At 36.7% G+C, this 22,917-nt stretch overlaps 1 protein-coding gene across 2 annotated transcripts in view; it reads left to right on the top strand.

Moving 5' to 3' along the window:
* DTWD2 (DTW domain containing 2) overlaps positions 1 to 22,917 on the top strand; it is a 90,962-nt gene that overhangs the window by 44,900 nt on the left and 23,145 nt on the right. For both annotated transcript variants that reach the window (XM_065663285.1, XM_065663286.1), the window contains exon 4: positions 6,827 to 7,016. In XM_065663285.1, the coding sequence (XP_065519357.1) occupies positions 6,827 to 7,016 (190 nt within the window). The remainder of the gene's footprint in view (positions 1 to 6,826; positions 7,017 to 22,917) is intronic.

Genomic DNA, 22,917 nt, shown 5'->3' on the forward strand with positions numbered 1-22,917 from the left:
CACCCTAATATTAGTTAATGTGCTTATTTTTCACCTAGTTTTCATGGAACTCACTTAGACTTGTGCTATGCTTTTATAACCATCATTAGCGTCTTAGTGAGTGTTGTATCAATATCCATATTTGCTTATAGTTCTTTGTTTCATAGGGATTATGACATCAGTAAAGTGTCAGGATTTGGCAAAAGGTTTTGTTGCATTTCTTTTTCATCCTTTGCATTTTATTCCCATAATTTGCACTTATTTCTTCCGTGGAAATAGTAACTTTTTCTGTCATTTAATATTTATTCTTGGAATTGCCCACCAATTCTGTGAACATCTGTGAGCAACTTTTGTTTTTAGAATTCTGTTGTCTTTTTTTTCTATGATTCTATGTTTGGAAAGCTTTTTGGAGAGTGTCTGCTAGTTTTTAGCAACCTAGAAATGTTTAGAAAAGAAAATCTGAAGCCATCTGATTCTTCATATGTCTCCACTTTATTCTTTTCCTCTTTAGTTATTAGCTAGAGATCCACAGAGAAAAGAATAGATCTTGCTATGCCTTGCTTTAGAGAAAGTAACACCTCTTTTTACCTGAGTGTACTTTTCAGGCAAGCTCTTCTTCTATTAATGTCCAACATACGTGAATTTAAAATCGCTTTAGTTCCCACCAAGTGTCACTTATATCACTTGAATCATATTTTTATAATTATATTGCTTAATGCTCATTTTACAGTAATTCACAAATGTAAATCATGCCTTACAGGTGACAAAGCTATTTTCATTATCAAGCCTTTTCAGGTAATGTCAAATGAAAGCTGTTCTAAACTGTTACAATTGTAATATTTCCAAAAGGAAAAATTAAGTTTTCCTGTTTTGTTCCACCCTGCTCTGACAGTTAAGATCTCAGTTAATGATTGCCTTGGCTAGAGGTGAACATTACTGAGCTGCACATCTTTTTTTTCCATGTTACACATGTGTGAGTGAATTGTGTATATTTGTGATATCTTCAGATATTTACAGAAACATAGAATGGTTTGGGTTAGAAGGGACTTTAAAGATCAACTGGTTCCAACTCCCCTGCCATGGGCAATAGCCCCTTTCATGTGTAATGTATTCTTCTGAGATTTTTACTGAAGTGTTGAGTTTCATGGCTTTGAAGTGTAATCATAACCAATTTACAGGAAGCTTTTGATAACTGCTGTTAATAGTGCACTAGTACATGTGACATATAAGAAATTATTTGCTTAATTGATTGTCTTCATGGCTATTAAATTAACATAGAACAACTTTGTATTTTAAATTCTTCACCTGGTCCACTTCATTAATGAGAAAAGTTGTTTTTGAAGTAGCATGCAAAGCAATTATAAACCCTACTAAGTCTGGTAATATACCAAAGTGCAGTACCTAAATTAAGAAGTAAGTTCTCGTCACTCAGGAGTTTTTACCATTCTTTGCAGTGTATTTAAGGAAGGCTAAAGAGGAACAGACCGTTTAAGAGATCTTTTTCATGTGTAGGAATGTAATCTTTCTTTTTTTGCCCTGACTGACACAACATTGTGAATTCTTTAAAAGTCACCAATCTTCTGATCTGTAGAAGAAAAGTACTTGTTGTTTAGAAATTCTGCTTCTCAATCTTCTCTTGAAATTTGGTGGCTTCAAGGAGCCTGCCATCAGCATGTCCATTCTGACTGGAATGGAATGTAAAATTCAAGTCCCCATTAACTCTCTCCAGTTAGTCATGCTTCACACTAAGAAGGACTTCTACAAAAGTGCTTGTATAAGGATCTAGAACTGTGAAGTGGAATAAGACATAACTTCAAGTAGTCTCCAATACTGACCTGTAACCATACTACTCTTCACACTCTTTCCCTCCCAGTTTAGCCTCTTGAGCTTACTGGTATACCCCTTTACCATGCCCAGCCTTGACGTGTGCTGGTACTAGCTCACAGTAATGTTCAAGCATTTGCAGATAAGGTCGAGGTTTCCAACATAGCAGGAACTGTCTATGTTCTGGACACTGGGGAGAAGAGATACAATTAAAGGAGGAACTTTTTTCACTTAATTGTTCTGAATCCAGGTTGTCATAAACTAGCAGACAAACTCATTTGCAGAGATGTTTCATAAACAAAGCTTTGTTGTGAGGCATGTGGTCCAGCTATCTTGTCTACAGCAACTGGTGTCCCCAACACAAACATCCCCCCTCATTCTGCATCTGCGCTGCCAAAGTTACGTGTCTTGATGACAGGCACGTTGTATTTTTGCCATGTTTGAAGTCACAAATACTGTGAAACTGTGTATTGCTGTATGCTACAACATTGCAAGAAGAGCAAGATGACAATTTTTTGACTGTGGGCAGCTGCTGTGTGAAAATCTTCCACCATCGTAATCAAATGTTCCTTTGATAGCTTGCTAGTTTATTCTGGTGTGACTGTTCATGCTTATGCTCCCAGCATGTCCTTGTGCTTATCCTAACTCAGCCTTCTGCTCCTAACTTACCTCTGTGTTTCTGTTGGGTCTAATTTCCCCACATATACAAGTACAGTTGGAATATAGAATTGTGTTCCTGAATTTAAATAAAACCAGCTTGAATTTAAAAGAAACAAACAAACTAAAATCACCCCAGATGATAAAGAGCTCACAGAAGAGTGGCTGCAAACCTGGTGAGACTTAGGCAATTCTTTTCTCCTTTTAGAGATTTGGAGGACTTGGCATTAGAGATGTGGCTTGTTACGAAGTTGCTTATGTACCTCCCAGGGCAGTGATCTAGTATGTGTCCTGAAATTTCTGCCTAGGCATTCTAAACAAGGCAGTCTGGACTGCCAGCTGACCTGGTACTGAGTTTTTTACCTCACGCATGTTTTACAGGGGAAATTTAGGCAGGCTTGAAAAGCAAAAATACATTTTCCCAGGCAGCACAGGACTGAGCAAGGAGCTTCTGCTGCTGCTTTGAGGAGAGTTTCAACACCGGCATGTATGCTTTAATATTTCATGAGCTGTCATGAATGCAAACATCAGCCTTAATGAAATTGTCTCCTGTATTTTTAATGAGGCATACTATTTATCTGAAATAATTCTTGTTATTAAACAATGGAATAAATTTTTGGTATTAACAAAAATATAAATATTTACATTGTTTAAATGTGAATTTATGATGGGATTACATGTGGTTACTTCTAGAAGTAAAACTCTGAAAATGAAATCTAATTCCTAGTCCTTTTACTTACATACAGTAGTAAGCTTAAGCATACAAGTGAAAGCTTATATAGGGTGTGATCCACATAAGGTGTAGCTCAGGTTTTCAAAATAGCTAAGCAGGCAACTGTCCTATTTCAGCATTATGGTGAAGTGACTAATTTTTCACAATTATTTCCTGTAATTTTCCTTTAAAAACATCTGACTCTTGCAGAGAAAATCCTGCCCTACAGCAGTATTTCGGAAGTAGTGTGTGATTAAATATACTGCATTACAGTGTTTACCCAAAGCAAGAGTGTAAGAAGCATATTCTTGCTAACTGGCTGTGAAAAGTGATATTGTTGATATGCAGTTGCTGTTTGAATGCCATAGCAATTTGTTCAGTTAACAGATTCATTCTTATTTACCAGATAAAAAAATCAGTCTTCTATAGAGCCTTCTAATTTCTTTCACATATCTAATTAAATGCAGTTGAAGGTTGTACGTAAAACTTTTTTTTGGGGACAAATTCTTAAGATGGTACTATGTGAATAGAAAAAGTGTAATTGCACTATATATCAGCAACAAGCTAACAGGAAGCAAAGCCTTAAACCTTAGCAAATACAAAAACTTTACTGGAATTAACAGGATGTACCTGTATAGAAATACATACAGAATTTTTTTTTTCATTTCTTTTATACAAGTTGTATCCCTTTTTAAGCAAATCGTTAGGTATTTATGTTTAGCTCATTCCTTCTTTGCTGTTACAATAAGGAAGGAAGTACAAGCGTGTTTTATACATGTTTTAATAAAGCTACTAACACCCCAAATGTCAGTGCGAGCCACAGCCTAGAAGGGGTTATGCAGTGTGTATTTCTGAGAACCTGTTCAGAGTGTTAAATAACTTTCTGCATGTGCTTGGTGTCACTGTAAGATGAAGTTGGTAGATAGTAAACAATTTGGAGTTTTGAACTCCTACTAGTCTGTTAAGTGTTATGAGTTCTTATAGCAGTATATGTATAATCACCTCTGAGATCCTAGGTTAAACTTGTGGGACAAATTTACAAAATTTGCTCATATGAACCCCCTGTCTTTGCTACCCTGCTGTTGCAGACTGAAATGAGTGGAATTCTTGGATGAATATTCATTGCAAATAGTTGTTTTCAGCTGAATAACATTTTGAAGACAAAGATTTGAGTTGTAGTATTCATAATGTGAACTTGTAGTGCTTCATAATCGTTATGGTTTTGGATTAGTCTTAATTCATTATTTATTTTTTTAAAAATCATCTAAGAGATGTTAATGATTTGAAAACTCTGCTATCCCATAATCAGGATACTTTGCTCTTAAAGGAGTTGCGTTCTCAAGACAAGCATTGGAAAATAATGACCAGTTTTTTAGATTTGGAAATACTTAGGCTTGGAAAGAACCTTAAGATCATCTAGTTCCCAACCCCCTGCCATGGGCAAGGACGCCTTCCACTAGGCCAGGTTGCTTCAAAGCCCCATCCTAGTTGGTCTTGAACACTGCCATGGATGGGGCATGAATGACATAGTGATGAATGATGATCTGTCTGGACTGTTTGCCTGGGGGAGCAAGGATGGTCAAATACTGGAACATTAACTCTGGTATACTAACTGCAGTCCCTTTTCATTTCAGGTATTTCCTGTACGGTCCTATATGAGTCTTAAGATCAGGACCTCTATGTCTCAGGCACTGCAATTCTGCCTCAACACTGCTAAAATTGTGTTTTCACATATATGGCCAGAGAGTGATAATCGAGTGCACAGATTCGAAGTACACCTAGTATATAAAACCTCAAACCCTATTATTAACCGTTTCTTTCTTCTCTAACCGTCCTCCACCCATCCCTCCTGCCCCCCATAAGAAAGGGGTCTTTCTTGATTTTTGGAGGAGTGGTGCAGATACCCAATTCCCAGGGCTTAAAGGTTGGGAGTTTCTCTGTATGAACTTGCATACTGACATCCTGCTTGTGTCTGTGCTCTTGCACCTATTTGTTCTTGATAGGTAGCACGGAGAACGCATTTTGTGTGCTGGCTCTTGTTAACCACCTTCTGATACACCTTATTTTCTCTGGTTAGCTGTACTGGCTTCCTTTTCCACTTCAGAGCACAAAAAGTCATACGCTGTTTCACCTACATATTGCTCTTCTCCTCCTCCCACATAATTTACTTTTTATAACCATATTATAACCTCTGAGGTACTATGCAGAATTAATTTCTTATTCATTGTCACATGCTTCAGACAGTTTTTGCTTTCTATTTCTTCTTGCTTTCTAATGGAGATGATTCTGAAGATTATATGATGATACTGCTGAAGTTCATTCAAGACAAGTAATACTGTCTTTGTTACAAGACCAGCTTTTTCTTATTCTCCATTAGATAGTTTTTGAGGCTTGCAATACTACTTAAATGACAATGCCTTTCATAGATTTTTATAAACTGACTTAGAGTGGTGTCCTGCAAAAACGTCAGGAATCTTATGTACATTCACTGAAGACTTTAAAGGCATTAGTTGTTCCTCTGGTAGCATTGTCAAATGAAGAAGCCAACAGGAAGGAAGAAGAGAGTGTACAAGTTAGGGGACTGTAACTGTAAAAGTAGTAATTAAAAAAAAAAATAAAAAATTGAGATAGTAAAATTTTCAAAAATAACCTGTATATGTGGACAGTGAACTGTTGATGTTATTTTTATATATAAGGTTCTAATTGGGATGACTAGTATTTTTGTGCCAAGTGCTTGAAGAAATTTTGCTAGAATATGTATGTTAAATTTTGGTAAACAATTCACGACATCTTTGCTTCTAATAGACATCAGCCTTTTAGAAAGCTAACCTTATGCTGGGCTGCATCAAAAGGAGTGTGACCAGCAGGTTGAAGGTCATGCTGCCCCTTTACTCTGCTCTTCTGAGACCCTGCTGGAAGTACTGTGTGCACTTCTGGTGTCTTCAACGTAAGAAGGACACGGAGCTGTTGGAGCATGATAAGAAGGCTGGAGCACCTCCCGTATAAAGACAGGCTGAGAAAGTTGGGGCTGTTCAGCTTGGAGAAGAGAAGGCTGCATAGAGACCTCATAGGAGCCTTCCAGTATCTGAAGGGGGCCTACAAGGATGGATAGGACAAGGGCTAATGGGCTTAAACTTAAACAGAGGAGATTTATATTAGAATTTAAGAATAAATTCTTTGCTGTGAGGGTGGTGAGGAACTGACACAGGCTGCCCAAGGAAACTGTGGCTGCAACACAGTGTTCAGGGCCAGGTTGGATGGCGCTTGAGCAATTTGATCTACTGGAAGGTGTCGCTGCCTGTGGTAGGGAGATTGGAACTAGGTGATCCTAAGGTCCTTTCTAACCCTAACTGCTTTATGATTAGAGACTTAACGATTAAAGCATTGGCAAATATTCCTGATGTGTCGCTTAATCAGTTTTTCATTGATTACTTTAGTGGGTGTTTTTTTCCTCCCCCTTTAGGAGGTGAAGAAGAGCCAACAACTTTAGAGGTGTTGGAAAGAGAAAGTGGTAGCTGAGCAATGGACCTTTTTTTGAAATTTAAGTAAATTTTGGAGATGAGTGCGGTTTAGTAACTTGAAATATCTGGAAATAAGTATTTGTTGTGAAAAAATTTAATAATTATTGTAATTTAGTGTTTCTGTGCATTGAAGGTATCCTGAATTAGCAGCTGTGTGCAAAAATCCCAGTACTCTAATTCTGTATCCTGGAGCTGAAGCAACCAACTTGGAAGAAATTGTTGTGGTGTCTTCTAGTCCATCTGTTATGATCATCATCGATGGAACATGGAGTCAGGCTAAAGATATATTTTACAAAAATTCTCTCTTCCGCCTTCCCAAGCAGGTGAGTTATAATGTATATAATAAAAATTTTGTCTAACAGATGCTTACTTTCTGACAAGCCAGAAGGAAGTGGTTATGTGAGGATGAAAATAATGGAAATCTTTATTACCTTCTCAGCTGTAACCAGCTGACAAGAAAAACTTGAAGAATTAAATAAAACAACCTATAGGACGGTGAGAAAAATAACTGCAAATACTGGGGGGGAAGGGGGATTCAGTTTGTCACTTGAAATTTGATTTTGTTTCTTTTGAGGTAATGCATTTGACTTTACAGTGACTCATTGATCTGCAAAATTGAAAACTGGTTTCTGTAGAAAATTTTTGCCTGTTGCCTAAGGCAATAGAACATATGGGATCACATAAGCATTTCCCATTCCCCTGCCCCTCCGTATAAGTATTTTGCATTGCAGTAGTAGGAACACTGAAAGTAGAATTTTGTAGCCTCTTATGAAGATGTCACATTCTATCCCACATGTTTGGTCTCCACCATACTAAAAACTTTATGACTTTTGGGAAACGTTCCTTAGAACTTAAGCAAAACAATACTGGCCATGTGTGGGTTGGGGGTTTTGTTGGATTGTTTGTATTTGTCCTCCCTGCCTTACGAATTATCAACACCTGAAGTACTTTAGGTATGGCTGTACAATTATTACAGCTATCCTTACTGTAACAAAAATACCTTAGATTGTAATACAGTGTTGAAAATATTAGTGGACATAGGTTCCTGTTGCTGCATTGTCAATGGTATGCCACTACTTTTCAAGGAATTTTTTAGTGGATAATTGTATGGCTTTGGCTCAGGAGTCTTGAATGTAAGTTTTGATGGTAAAACTTGATCTTGTGAGACTCAGTTGCTGTTACTAAGCAAGATGCAATTCAATCAAACTCACTTATATTTATGTCCTATAAACCCACAAGACAGCATTTCATTACGTACTGCAGTTGTGTGTCTCAGTTAAATGATCAAATTGCAGGTTTTCTAGGAAAGGCTGTTGTTTTGCACACTGCAGTTTTCGCACACAATGATGTAGCTGTGTTGTGCATCATTCATAACTTCTAAATCCAGGAGTTATAAAATGTTACTGGTTGGGTTTCTTGAGTCTTTGAAAGGAAACATAACTTTTCATTTTTGTAATTTTGCCGTATGCTTGTTAGTGGAGCATGGAAAAACTGGTTGAACCATTACATTTCTTCTGTGGCTGGAAATTGTATGATATACCATAAGCTTGAATTTGTTTGGAAGTGACATGCTGACTAAATTTTAATGCTGCCATTGCTTTAGGTTTCCTTTTGTGTTGGTTCTTGCAACGAAATTTTTGTTCCTGACCATTTCCCCTGTTGTCAGACTGGAGGGGAGCTGGGGTGTGGCATAGAACACAGCTCCTGGAGGGGTGAAGGGCCTCTGGGCATTTTGGAAAAAAAGATGTGCACCTCTATGAACTCTCAAATGCAGTAAAAACAGCTCTTGTGTAAGTTTCTATCTTAACTCCAGTCTTTGTTCTAGTTTATAACTAGTTTGCAGTTCCTCATTTATTGTGGTTTTTAAACTTATGGGGACTGCAGGCTCTTGGTGTGGATTCACAGATTTGTAAGCGTTCTGGAATATTTTTTCCATCAGTTAGCTTGATTTGACTGTCCAAAATCACAGATAGGAGCAGTTTTGCTACAGATCACAATGGTGCAGAAATTTGATGTGATCACTTCAGTTGCTGTAGATTACGTGATGCCTGTGAGGTATTTCTACCCAAATATTGTTTTAATAGTTTGTCTTAGAGGGAAGTTTTTCAAAATATATGAAAAATACTGCCCACTAGGTGGTATAAACAAGGATTTAATTTCTTATTTCTGACGTATTTCTGTAAGACCAACTGGAGTTTGTTGACAAAGCTGCCATTTTCATTAAGGGTAATTATTGAGTCTGTTGTAGAAGATGTATTAATATCAGCAGTTTTACTAACAGAAAAAATTCCCTTCATCATTGGATCAACTTCTGGTCAGTGAAAAGATGACTACCTCTTCATGAGGGGAGAGAAGGTGATAATTTGAAAACATAAAAACCAAAGCCTTATGACTATGATGTGAGAAAGTTTAAATGGAGTACTGTTAGTCAATATGTTGCTAATTCAAAAAAAGAGCTCCTGTAAGTCTTATAAGTAGTTTGCTTTAGGGGATGCAATCTGCTTTATATCAAATCTGGGAGCTGTTTTTAGGCTTTTACTATAGTATAGCAATTAGGTTATATTGGTGTGAGTGAAACAGAAGAGTAGATTCTGTTTTAGTCAAATTACTTTGGCCTTCAGAGGAAGATGGTGAAACAGATGGAATTTACATCAAGGACATTATGGGATTCATTTCAATGTATTTCAATATAACTGCAACTTTATGAATAGATTTTATAGAATTTATTTCACTACAATCTATTTCAAATTCTGCAGAACATTTGTTACATGCTGAGGCACTGACCACAGATACATGACTTGCCTTTGCTAGTGAGAAAGTGTTTCCATTCATAATCTCTTTAGTGGAGCCCTATCAAATTTGCCAGCAGAAGTAAAAAACCACAAATTCTGTAAAATGGTTATTCTGAATTGCAATGTTAGAAAAAGCAGAAGAAAACACTTTTTTCTAATTTATCCATTTGGAGGGAAGGGTAGATAAAGAAAACAAATTAGTTATCATTCTTGTCTCTTCCTTTTAAAACTATTTATCTAAGTATTCCTGTTCTTTTGCTGCTTCGGGTTTGGTGGTTTTGTTTTGTGTGTGTCTGTATGTGTGTGGTTTTGGTGTTTTTTCTTTTTTTTCTCCCCCTCCCTGGGAGAAACAGATTTATATCTTCAAAGATAAGATACAGTGGTTGCAGCTAAACTCCAGCCCCCTATCCACAACAGCCATTTTCAATTAATTTGTACTGTGATTGTTGTTCCTCTCTTGCAATTAACTTTGGGAGTAGCTTAGGTGTTCTAGATAGCATTTTCCTGTCACTTTCCTTCTCTTGTGTGCTCACTGCCAACAGAACTTCCTCTCGGTGGGTTTGTGTAAAGTAATCTCTGCAAAACCTATGCCCACAGAAGTGTATTGATTGTTTTCTAAAAGTAATTTTTTTCCCCATTTTAAAACTGACTTGAGTTACTTAATTATATTGTGTCTGATTCAGCTTTGTTCCTCTGTAAAGCTGAAACCTGATAATTTTTTTTAGTTGTTTGTTTTTTTGTGTGTGTGTTTTTTGTTGTTGTTGTTGTTGTTTATTTTCTGCTGACAGTCTTCAATGGTGGATTTTGATTTTTGGAAGGTCAGTTATTTGAGTATATTCCAGGTGACTAGTGCTTTATGGCATTTAACTACTACCTGTGCCTGCCCACAGTCAGTGATTTTGGCAGATTAGATCAGTGAGAGCATTGTGATATGAGAGAGGACTGTGTGCAGATATATAAACCATTTTGTTAAATGTCTCTTCTACTTAGCATCATCTTCAGTTTCAGGGCTGTTACTCAGATTACTGTTATTTGCTAGTGCTATGGTAGGACCTGTTTCTTATCCTGTATTATAAACTATAAATTTTGATTTTTCTCTTATCAGTTCTAAATATGTAAACTAAATATAGATTTTAATGACCTGTTGAAATAAAAATGGGTGAACCTGAAAGAAATTGATACTATTTCTTTTCTCTCTCTTTTTAAATGAAGAAACCCCTTTACTGTGGTACTGGACTTTTTTCATTGACAAGTAGAAGAATGAAAAGAGAGATAGTTGATCCAGTTTTGTCCAATAGTTGACAAGTTCTTTCAGGTGAAAACTGCAGTGTTCTAAAGAGCAAAATGTTACATATTCATATGTAAATTCAGGGACATAAAAAGACTCTATATTTTGCGTAGAACTAAAATATTTGTTGTAGCCTGTGAAGCATAACACTGAGTAAATAACATGCAGAAAATGAATAATACTTCAGGATAAGTTCCTCTCTTAACTTTCTGTATTACAAATAAATTAATTTGGTCACAGCAACGTAATTAGAACATCACCTGATGTGCTTGTCAGACAAGAAACATATCTATGAAAAATATATACCCTGCTGACCTACTAGTCATCAAATTCTGCCTCACTGATTTCTGATTGCAACGTCTGAAAGGCCAGAATCTGGTCCATACGTTATCGTTATGAAAGAGCTCAATGTTAAAAAAAAATTCCTTAAAGTTGTTTTATTTTCAAAATCCAGATGGTTTCAACATTTGGGGTTGTTTTGTTTCTTTTTTCTTTTTTCCTTGTCATAAGTATGTAATGTCATATTAGGCCTTTTGGGTTATGTAAGTGATTTGATTTTATGGCAAGAATCCATGGGTGAAATTTTAGGATTCATAAAAAATAATTCGTCAGAGCAGAGGTCCACAGAGCCTCTGAAAACTCTGAAAAAACCCTCTAATACTTAGCCTCACCACACATTTAAGAAATTACTGTGATCCTTTCAGACTTTTCTGTACATTTTATAATTAATTTCTTTAGTTCTCCATGTGGGACTGCTTCTTCATGCTGTTTTGTTTTTCATTCACATGGGACCTCCTGCAAAAGTCTGCTGAACCAGAATCATAGGATCATTGAATGGCCCAGGTTGGAAGGGACCCCGAAAGATCATCTGGTGAAGTCATTTATGGGAAAGGAAGCCTAGATGAGATTATCTATCACTTTGCCCAGTCACATCTTGAAAACCTGAAGTGATGGAGACTTCACCACTTCACTGGGGAAGTTGTTCCAGCAATTGATTGTCCTCACTGTGAAAAACCTTATGTTGAGGTGAAACCCTTCCCAATGCAACTTGTACCTGTTGCCCCTTGTCCTCTCCATGTGATTCCTTGTGAGGAGAGAGCTTCCATCCTCTTTGTAGCTGCACTTCAAGTACTGGAATACTGTGATGAGGTCCCACTGAACATTCTCTTTTCCAGGGAGAAAAGACATGGAACATTGCAGTGCTGGGTGAAATAATAGTCAAATGTTAAAGATGATATTTCACCTTGATATTGCATCCTTCAAGTCTGAAGAGACTCCAGTGTTTAATTCCATTTTCAAGTGTTGATACTTTGAGTCTAAAATTGTATCTGCATTACACTTGAGAGAGTTCTTTTCCTGATTATGCTTATGTCCTTGAGACAGTTTTGAAGCACTCAGTTTAAACTAGTCTGACTTACATAAATAACAATAGTAATCTTACAACAGCAGTGTGTGGTTACAGCATGTGCTGTGTAAGTGTGGCTATGATCTGGTAAACAGTGGCGTAAGCCAGTGCTGTTAAGTACTAACTGAATTGAACATAGCTATATAAATTCTCCATATGAGCATTCAGGTCTGATCATTTACTGAAAGTTAAAGGGATATGGAGTAACTACCTCTGAATTTTGGCATTTTTACCTGCCGAAATTTTCTTGGGCCTTGTAGTGGAGTGTAGAATGCAATTAGTATCCCTGAGGGAGTTATAAATTTTGCTTTATTAAAATAATGGGCAGAAAAAAATGAGGATAATTTAATATACAAATGATTCTTCTAAAAATCTGAAATCCTGCGTAATGCAGAATAGAACTGGAAAAGACTTTGAAGTGGTAGGATGAGTAAAAATAATGTAGTGAAAGTAAAGTAAGATAATATGCCAAGAAACTCTTAGAAAGGAGAGCAGTAGTAGTGACAATGCTGCATAAAACATTGCTTTTTGAGATAGTACCACTAAATGGTGATAGAAATGAGCTTCAGTATGCAAAACTGAAATATTAAACGTGTGCTGGATATTCTCATCATTCTCACTGTGCTTAATAATATACTTGTCCCTACACATCGGTCTGGATACATAGTTTTTTCTTAAGCAATGATAGAGCATAATAGCACTTCTTCATTAAAAGACTAGAGTTTGCTTTTTAAGGGTGGACTGATACTAATGAGAAAATGGTAGGCAGAGGGAATGTTGAGTTTTGCATGCTTATAATTGGTATTCTGAAGAAGTCTTGTTAGAATTAATGTTCTTAAGATTTCTTCTTTCATTTTTGATTTTGTGTGAAATGTTTTTTTCCAAAGCATTCGTATTTTTGTAAGAAATATAGATATTTAATAAGTATTTAAAAAATCCAGTAAACCCCAGTTTATTACTTTATATTTTCTTTACTATTATTTTAGATTTCACTAGGATATTAAAATGTATTTGCGCACTACCGGAAATGGAAAAACATTTGCTGTTTGCAAACAAATCTACTTTTACTGTAGGTGGTTATTAGAATCATAGAATGATTTGGGTTGGATTACACCAGAAAGACTAGGCATAAATTGCATCTACATGTGATTTTGAAGAAGCTTAACAGTTTTCTGGATTTTTAAGTGTTTTGTTTTGTACAAATTTTCGTGGATGTAGGAGCAAAGGTAAGTGTGGCGATGCTAACCTGCAACCCTCTGTACATGAACATGGATAAAAACGTGCTTTGTCACTGAGGTGGGTCACAGAGTTCTTTCTGAGAAACTTACAAGGCACTGATTTATGAGGCAGAAATGCAAAGGATCATACCCTACCCTCCTGGGGAAAAAAATATGAGCAGACAGCAGGAATATAAAAAATACTTCAAACAGATTTGTTTCTTTGTGCATATTTCAGTTCTGTATTGCATGGATCACAGCCTTTAACAGTTGCAGCTACAGCCTGTCTGAATTAACATTCTGCACTTCGTACATGATCCTTTTTTTAAAAAAAGGAAAAGAATATTCTGCTGTCCTACCCTTCTTTTTATTGGAATTGCATTGCAACTCTTGTTTGGAAGGGTTTAAATTCTTAGTAAAAATGAAAAATACAGCAGTTTCTGAAGTATTATGATGATAAGTGTATTAGAATACTTTTAAAAAATATGATGCATAGCTGGTTCTTACTAAATATACCAGACCTAAAATCAATATTTGATTTGATTTTCTTTTTATATGCGGTTGGTACTTGCTGTAATTCAGATCACATGGAGCTGTTTTAATTACATTGTTGGAGTTCTCAGATGCGGAAATGGCTTCCTGCAGGACAAAAGAGTTGCAGTGGGACATTCTGGCTTTAGTCTCTTAGTTTAAATCCAAAGGTTATGTTTAGTGATTTGAGTGTTGTTTGAGCTTTGCTTGTGCTGTCCTGGTGGTCCAGTGCTACAACAAAATTTGTGCTGTTACTACAGGCAGTCTACAAGACGGGTAGCGCTCAGTGAGGACACCAGTTGAACATAGAGCAGTGCATACGCTGTGCAAAAGTGCTGTGTACACAGCTGTGTATTAAACTCAGTTTGGTCATTTTGTGCTGAAATGAACTAGAAACTTTTGCAGTCTGCTGTAACTTCCAAACAGTTAAAATTAGCAGTCAGGTGGTAAAAGAGTATAATAAAATTTCATGTAAGCAAACACTAGCACCTCCTACAGATTGTATTTTGTTTACCCTTGTCACTGTGTTCTGTTTCATCTTTCTTCTTGAGCTAGACAGAGGGCCAACACTGTTTTTCTGGCTTTTTCCTGTTGCTATATTATTTCCTATTTTCCTACATTACACTGCATATTTAAATACTGTCAGTGTTTTTTTTACCTGAATAAAGTTTTTGTTTTATGTTTTGAAACTTCAGGTTGATAATGCAGTTTTGCAAGATTAAAATGAGAAGAATGCATTATATTTGAAATTTAAAAAGACAGATTTCTGTCCTAGAAAGAGAATGAGGTGGATATGACAATATCTGAAGAAAGGGGATATTAAAGGAAAAGATTATATGATTGCTGCGGGCAGTGTCTGTAAATGAAAATTAAATTATTAGAACTAAAATTCTTCCACAAATGGCAGTTTCAGCTTTTAATCTGTGTTCTGCTGGCAGAAAAGAGCTATTTTCATAATTAAGAGATTAGCAATTCTTAATTGCAAGATAGACTACAAAGACACTATAGATTGGAGGCAGTAGAAGATCACATTTAATTGTGTTGCTTCACAGCTTCAGTGATTTTGGGTATTACAAATTGCTATATTGAATGATTTTAAAGATACTGTAGGATATTTTTAATAAACTTTGTTTAAAATTACTGTTAAAATCTAAAGATCTTCAATCAAAAGCTCTTTTAATCAACAGTTCAGACAGCAGAGCTTTTTTTCTTTGAAAAGAATCTTTGAAGAAATTTCAATTGAGCTCTTCCAGAAAGTCCCAGAGGAAATATATTTATGAATTTAACATATTTAACTTAATCAGAAAGATGTAAATTTATGTCTTGATCAAGAATCATTGTCTGGAATTTTTACAAAGCAAGAGCTTTGACAAACTTTATAGCATAAGCATATGAGATGCACGGCTTAAGGTGACTTTTACAGTTTTTGATATGGTAACGTTATGTCTTGTACTCCATGAGCTGGCACTCTCTAGAGAAGCACACTATCCCAGGATGTTTTGCACAGCCACAAATGAGGGGTAAGCCACTAACCTTAGTGCGTGGCTTTCTTGCAGCAGATGTTGTGGTTTGCAAAGGTGATACAGAAAAAATATTCTGTTAACTTGGAGCACTGGATGTAATTAGTTCAGAGGGAAGAACGAGCTGGTTTGCGCAGCAGGCATGCTTGGCACAGTTAGGCTGGTGGTGTATTGCACGAAGCAATCACAGATCACTGTGGGTGAAGCTGTTTCTGTTTATGTGAAGGTAAGTGTAGCATAGTGGGAACAGATGGCTAAAAAAAAAAAATTTGACCTTCTACTTCTTCAGCACCAGAAAAAAAATTAACCTAGTGACAAGCATACACAATCCCAGGTACTTACTGTCTTACTGGAAGTAGGTAATACAGGGATCAGTTTTATTTATGTTTAAGTGTTTCTGGGCTACTGTTGTAAATCCAAGCATCTGCTATCTAAATCCTGAATAGATAGTTCTGTCACCTGATACCTTGTTTTCATTTTTGAATCAGCCAATGAAAATCTCCTTGGGGACATTACACTGTTGTAGGAAAAAAAAAAATGAATTATCCATCTCCTAAAAGTGTTGAAAAGTGCTACCCACCTGATTTGGAGAATTGGGATGGGAGAGGAATTTGTGTATTGGTATTCACATATCAAAAATAATTTAATCTGAATATACAATGATATATTGGGTATATATCTGTGAAAACTGTGAGTATTTCTCTGTGATTTTAACCTGATATCAATCTAGGTAACAGTGAAGAGAAATAATTTCAGACAGGAAAGAGGTGTAAAGTGTGGTTCACTTTTAAGTATTTTGCTTTTTCTGCCTGTGTTGTTATGCATAACATTTATACCTAATAATATATAATTCCTTGATACTTTGTAGTCACAGAGTAAATGTCTCAGAAAAGCACAGTAAGTTTTCATAGAGTATTTCAGTTGTTACTATTTACACAGTATATATAAGTTTTTGCTTCTAGGTTAATTCAATGCAAGTCTGAATGGTGTGCCTGCTTGTGCATGAGTGGGCATGGTTTGAGGCTGGGGTAACTTCATATTCACTTTGACTCTGTAATCCTTTGTTGATGCACTCCTCTGCTACTTAATGAGCATAATAATGTCAGTAGCATAATTCCAACAAATCATCTCATCTATTTATACATTAATCACAGCACTGCTGTTATTAAAATATTCAACTCAATTTACTTTCCCATCATGCCTTCACAATTTCTGACAAAAATTTTCTTTTCTTTATACTTCCCTTGTTATATGAAAATTGGTATATTCAGCTATAGTCTGGTTTCTTACAGAAAATTAAGCCTTGAGGTTTACCGTTCAATTCAGCTTGCACTGTATGCTTAAATCTGCTTGACTAGTGTGAGCATTTGCTCAGTGTTTTAACAGTTGAAAATTATTTGTGTATTTCTTTGCCTGCAAGAGAAGTGAGAGTACCAAACGCTGACTTGGCAATATATGGCACCCAGAAATGACAAGCATGTATGTGTACAGACTTTGGTTGTTATTCAGATATTTTAGCAAATGCTGGTCACAATATTTTTAGTGAATGTTTAGAGATTTTGAAGGCTAGTGTTTTTGTTCAGTGTTGAGAGCATCTGTTTGCAGTAACCCTAGGGGAAGAGCAACCTTTAATAGTCAGAAGTTATTTCAACTGATGCAAAGCAGGTTCACTCTATAAGCATTTGTAATGAGGGCCATGTAATTTAAAATCATACTTATTATTTTGTTGACCTATGCACACAGTAATTCTTAGCAGACAAATAAAATATCTGTGCCAGAAAAGGTACTACTGTCGTATGTACTTGACATGATGACGTGTAAATAAGGACATGCAGCCCCTTCTAAGGAAGCAACCTATGCTTTAAACTTCCAGGACACTTGATGCAAAGGAATTTCTTGAAAGAAGCCCACAGAATTTATGTTCAGCTCTAGAATCATCAGTTTTCTGAGCACAGTCATGCCTCATTGCTGTCTCACCCAGTCAACAGCAAAGACTTGGAGAGTGTGGGCATGAGGAAGTCTGAACATCTCCACAGGCTAAGTTTATCGTAGTCCCATCATGTTATTGGGGGTGTTTCTGCTTATCCTTCCACACACCCAGAGATGCTGCAGTAATAACTGTACCTAATAAATTAATGGAAAAGATGCTAAAGAATAGAATTAGAAGATCCGTAGATAAATATGTTACTAGCCCAATACTGCTGTTGAAAACAGATGGCATGTCTCACAAGATACCTGAAGCTCTTTACTCACCTGCTTCATGACTCCTTCAGAAGCAGTTTGAATGAAGCATGGTGCAGAGGCCTCTTTTGGCCCCAGTGAATCCATGCTGTTCAGCATATTCTGAATTAATACAAAGAAGGGTTTACTAGTCCAGTGATAACTTAATGTCCAAATTAAATTTTGTTTGCAACAATAATGAGAAGGGCCAGCTGTGGAGAGTTTTAGAAAGACTATGAAGCTCAGTAACTGGACATTAACATAGTACAAGAAATTCACTGTAGATAAATGTTAAGGAAAGCATATACCAAAAATTATCTTGATTCGACTTGAAAAAAAAAAAAAAGCTTTTAGCTGGGCATTTTACTCATGAGCAATGAAATTTTTTGATTATAATAACAAATTCTGTGAAAATTTCACTTCACTGCCCAAAAACATTAAAAAATTTAATGTTAGATGCCTATCTGCTTGCTTGCATGCATGCTGTCTCACAGCCGACAACCTTTGTATTTAAAAAAAAAACCCAACAAACCAACCCAACAACTAGAAGAGGTTCAAAGAAAGCCAACAAATTATCAAATGGGATGAGTTGCATATAAGAAACAGCAAAGTGGGGTATTCTTTAGTTTGTAAAGACAACTGGTTCCGCATAATAAAGATTTATGAAGGCATGAGTAACATGCAGAGGGTAAATATGGACCAGTCGTTTACTGTCCTTTGCAACACGTGAAATAAAAGGCATCAAAAGAAATAAGTAGTGAGAAATTCAGATGAGAAGGTGGTAGTTCTTTGCACATGTATCAGAGCAGTTGGAATTTGTATATTTTTTGAAGTTTGGAAAGTAACTAAACAAGGTAAGGCAAGAAAAATCCATCAAGGATTAAACTGTTGTTAAATGCCAAGGGATCACTTCCAGCCTGTGAGATCTCTGAGTTGTTGGAGGCTAGAAAAACATTCAGAGGAAGTATTTTATATATATATTTTATTATAGGCTTCTTCTGTTGATATTGTCTTTTTTCCATTAGCGACATATGTAAACCTACTTTGCAAACTAAGTAGTCTGTTGTGCCATCCCTCCCGCTAAAGAGAAAGTAGAAAATATAAATAGAATAAAAGATGAAATAATGTGGACACTGAGGAGATTGACACTGAGGCCCTGAAACCTGCTGGACCCTTAAGTGGGTGGTGTTAGTGTAAATGAGAAATAGCAATTGATGGTGAGAACAAGACACCTTTCAAGAGAGGGGAAGAAGTAATTTTTCCAAGAGCCTCCAATCACATTATTTTTACATGCTAATACAACTACTGTTGGCTCCTTCAATACTAAAACTTGTTAAAACTGACACTCTATTGCCTTTTTTTGTTTGTTTGTTTTCTAGAGTTATTTTCTGCACAGGAGGGCTGACCTGTCCTCTGCAAATTTACTACCTACAACTTCTGTTTTATTGTTGTCTTTATGTGTGTTTGGTATAAACTAGTTTTAAGAAGAGGGAAACAATGTTTTGCTCTTTTTGTTTCCCTTCTGTACACCTACTGCTGACTTAACCAGGCTTTCTTTTTGTTTAAACTTCTGAATGATCTTTTGTGTTACTTGGTCTCGTGTCTTTTTTTTTTTTATTCTGACTGCTGGACTGTTTGACTTAGAAAGTCACTTCTGTGATTTCGCAGATTCTGTACTTGATCACACCCCTAATTTTATTTTAGATTTCCACCCCAGTGCAAACTATGTTTCTCCAGCTGTCCCCATATCACTCTATTTTTAGAATAACTGTTTCTTTTATTAAGGTATTTTACCTTCAGCTTATGAGAAAGCTGGAGCAAACTTTTTTGACCTCACCACCTGAAAATTAATTTTATAGAAACAATTTTGTTGCAGATTCTTTCATGAAAGTTCTGCTATTGATAAAAGCACTTTGCAGCCACTTTCTGGTGGACTGTTGGTTCTGCAGGGTTCATTATGCAAAAGGGGATGACTATGTGTGCTTTATTTTTAGAAGCAGAATTTTAAAGTTAGCTCTCAGAATTTAAGAAGAAAAATTAGGACCAGAGTTTGCTTGTCTTACTCATATGACAAATCAGTTGCATTTATTGAAAACTTGAGTTTACTTAGTGTTTTACTATGCAGATAAAGGATGGCAGAATCAGTCCTTAGTTTAAAAATTTCATTCCATCATTTTTCTTGAGCAGATACTAAATATTCATGTAAGAAATTGCTCAATAGTCAGATAGTGGCTTTCTTGCAGTCCTTAAGCCTGTGAACTTGGATGTTTGATAGTAATTTTTCCATTTCCTTAAAAACATATTCTCAATTAAGGGCAGAACCCAGGTATCTAACTACATTATCTCTGTACAGTTTGGACTTTATGTACACACAAGACAGTATTTCAAATTCAGGACCAGATCTGAAAATGTTAAATTGGCATGTCCCTGAGCATTACCATTATGGATCACATACTGTCTGCTTTAAAACTGCTTCACCAATGACACGTGGAATGCTTCTTTACTACAAATAAAAAAATTAATAAATATTCGGAGGTCTGGGGCAGAAATCCTAGTTTTTTACCCCTTTTGAAGTTAATTAGAAGTGGGATTTAAATTAGTTGACATTCTGTTATGTAATAGTGATCAAATGTGATTATAGATGAACTTCATACAAGACTCAACATGCAGTCTTTGCAGACTTACATCCATGACAAGAAATGTAACACCCTGTCCAGCATTTATTTGGATGTGAGGCCATTCCTGCTCAGTGATAAATCCCACCTGTTTGTATTTTACTGCCTTGGCAATTAGTTTGAAGTTTTCTATAATGTATACAAAAATTTCTTTTGCAAATCCTGAAATATGTTTTTTGTTTTTGTTATGAGTTACGAATTCAGAGGCAGTAAGAGCTCCTACTGTGTTATGCCAAAGACAGTGGGAGAAGATGTGATTAACTCCTGAATCCCAAGACAAAATTCTTGTTACCTAAAACCAGGGGATCATTTCTTACTTTGCCCATGAACTTCCAGAGATTGCTTTCTGTCCAAAGAGAGACAGTGTCACTCCATAGACCGGGAAAAAGAATTATGCAGAATGTAAGGGACTTACGTTCTGTATTAAAAGAAAGCAAGGTCAGAGTATCAGGGGAGTTGATAAAATGGATTCAAGAACTTTGTAAATCTCATGCTTAATCCATCTGACAGCTCATACATGTGTCAGTTTCGTTGTTTGCAATTAGTTAAGCATTTATATTTTTATAGTAGCAATTATTATAGTTAGATATATGCATAACTGTGAATGAAACAGCTAAATTTGGAGTTGAAATGCTGAAGTGCCTTGGACAAGAAGTGCTTATAGCTCTGAAAAAAGTAGGTATCTTCTAGTATCTTCTTCCTTTAGTTAATATTGGATAGTATGTAGAATTTTATTTTTATTGCAGCACGTTTTTGTAAGTCCTGATAGGTGCATATGGGAGCAAAAGCAAAACACTTTTTATTTAATAGCCTGTGGTTGTCTAGAAGATTTTGTTGTCTTGGAAAAGTAATTTCAACTTTTCTTAATACAGATTTATTCATTAGAATACAGAACCATCCTACTAATAAAAGGAATTTTTGACAATTTAGTCTCAGAAAAATAAAATGGATTTTAAAATAGTTGCCAACTTTGTTTCAGTGACCCTGATATGAACTGCAGGTGGATTGCCATGGGTTTATTTTTAGGTAACATATACATGAGTTTTATTTTATTTTGTTTTTAATTACGCCATCTAAATAACTAACATAAGGCTGAAGAGGAATAAAATTTTCCCCATTGTAGATTCTAGTAAGACAGAGCCATGTGTGCTTTTGAAAAATTGTTAAGCTGAGAATTAGTTAGGAGGCAGTGGTTCTTACAAGTATTGTGGGGAATACTGTGTAGTCATATTTTCTAATGCAAAGCTGGACATCCTGTGCTGTGCTTGATGGTCTACAGATGGCAGAATTGCTGTCATTCTTTTGGTGCTATGTTCTGTGGCTAACTTAAGGAAAATTAAGACAAATTTCCTTTAAAATAGCCATTAAAAGTGAGCTGGAGCTACACTGTTAGCTAATGCCATTAAACAAGTTTTGAGAAAACAGCTGCAGGAAGCTGAAGCCTGCTGTGCTGTTTTGTTGCTCCTGGGAATATATGGCAGGCTTCTCTTATTTGTAGCATTATTTATTAGCTTTTCAGGTTTAAATACTATCCTGCTACACCAGAGGTATTCCTCTTTTACACAGGTCTCAATTCCTTCTTTCTCTGTAGTTACAGAACCACAGACTCGTTTGGGTTGGAAGGGACCTTAAAGCTCATCTAGTTCCAATCACGTGCCACAGGCAGGGACACCTTCCACTAGACCAGGTTGCTCAAAGCCCTGCCCAGCCTGACCTTGAATACTTGCAGGGATGAGGCATCCACAACTTCTCTGGGCAGCCTGTTCCAGTGCCTTGCTACACTCGTAGTGAAGGACAGATAACTTCTCTTTTATGAGCGAAGTCCTGTTAAGTGGAGTTACCTGTCTCTGTTGTTTACTCAGCATCAGGGTCCTCTGTTTTCCTGTCCCAGCTATTGGGGTGCCCATTTAGGACAGTAGCTTCCCAACTCTCTGGCAGTCTCCTCATTTCCTCCACAGCCTGGGCAGCAGCTTCAGGCATGGGCAGCTCAGAACTGCTGGCTGCTGGTTCTCTTAGAGCTGAGGGCTTGCTGGTGCCCTCCTATTCCAACACAGTGCTAGTTGGACTCCCCAGCTCTGCTAAGTGGTCTTTCTGTAATGATGGTCCAGGATGCAGACCTACCAGGGCATGCATTTGAAGCAGGTCTATTGTGGAGCTGTCTGAAACTGTGTGACAGGGCCAGGGGCAGCAGGGCACGTCCTCCCATCAAGGTCTGCCCTGCTGCCCCCTGCTACCAAAACACTGGCAATTAAGAGTAAATGCACAAGTTCTAGGTCTTCATCTCTGTGCTGAGACCTCACCTTGTGAAGATTCCAAGACAAGCTCAGAAAGGCTCAGGGAGCAGCAGTGGTGTCCCTCTGTCCAGTGGGTGAAGTGGGAAGGTGCTCCAGGCCGCCAGCGTAGGAATGACTGAGGAGACATGTAATAGGTGGTGAGCTATGGGGAATAAGGTTTTCCCTTTCAGATAGATTGTTCCAAATGGCTGGGCCTGACTGCATGGAATAGTCTGTAGGTTGCTCTCAAATGATACCAGGTTTTTAGGCCCATGCACATATTCTCTTCTCTGTACCAAGCAA

The sequence above is a fragment of the Lathamus discolor genome, chromosome Z, assembly GCF_037157495.1.
Source record: "Lathamus discolor isolate bLatDis1 chromosome Z, bLatDis1.hap1, whole genome shotgun sequence".
Lineage (NCBI taxonomy): Eukaryota > Metazoa > Chordata > Aves > Psittaciformes > Psittacidae > Lathamus > Lathamus discolor.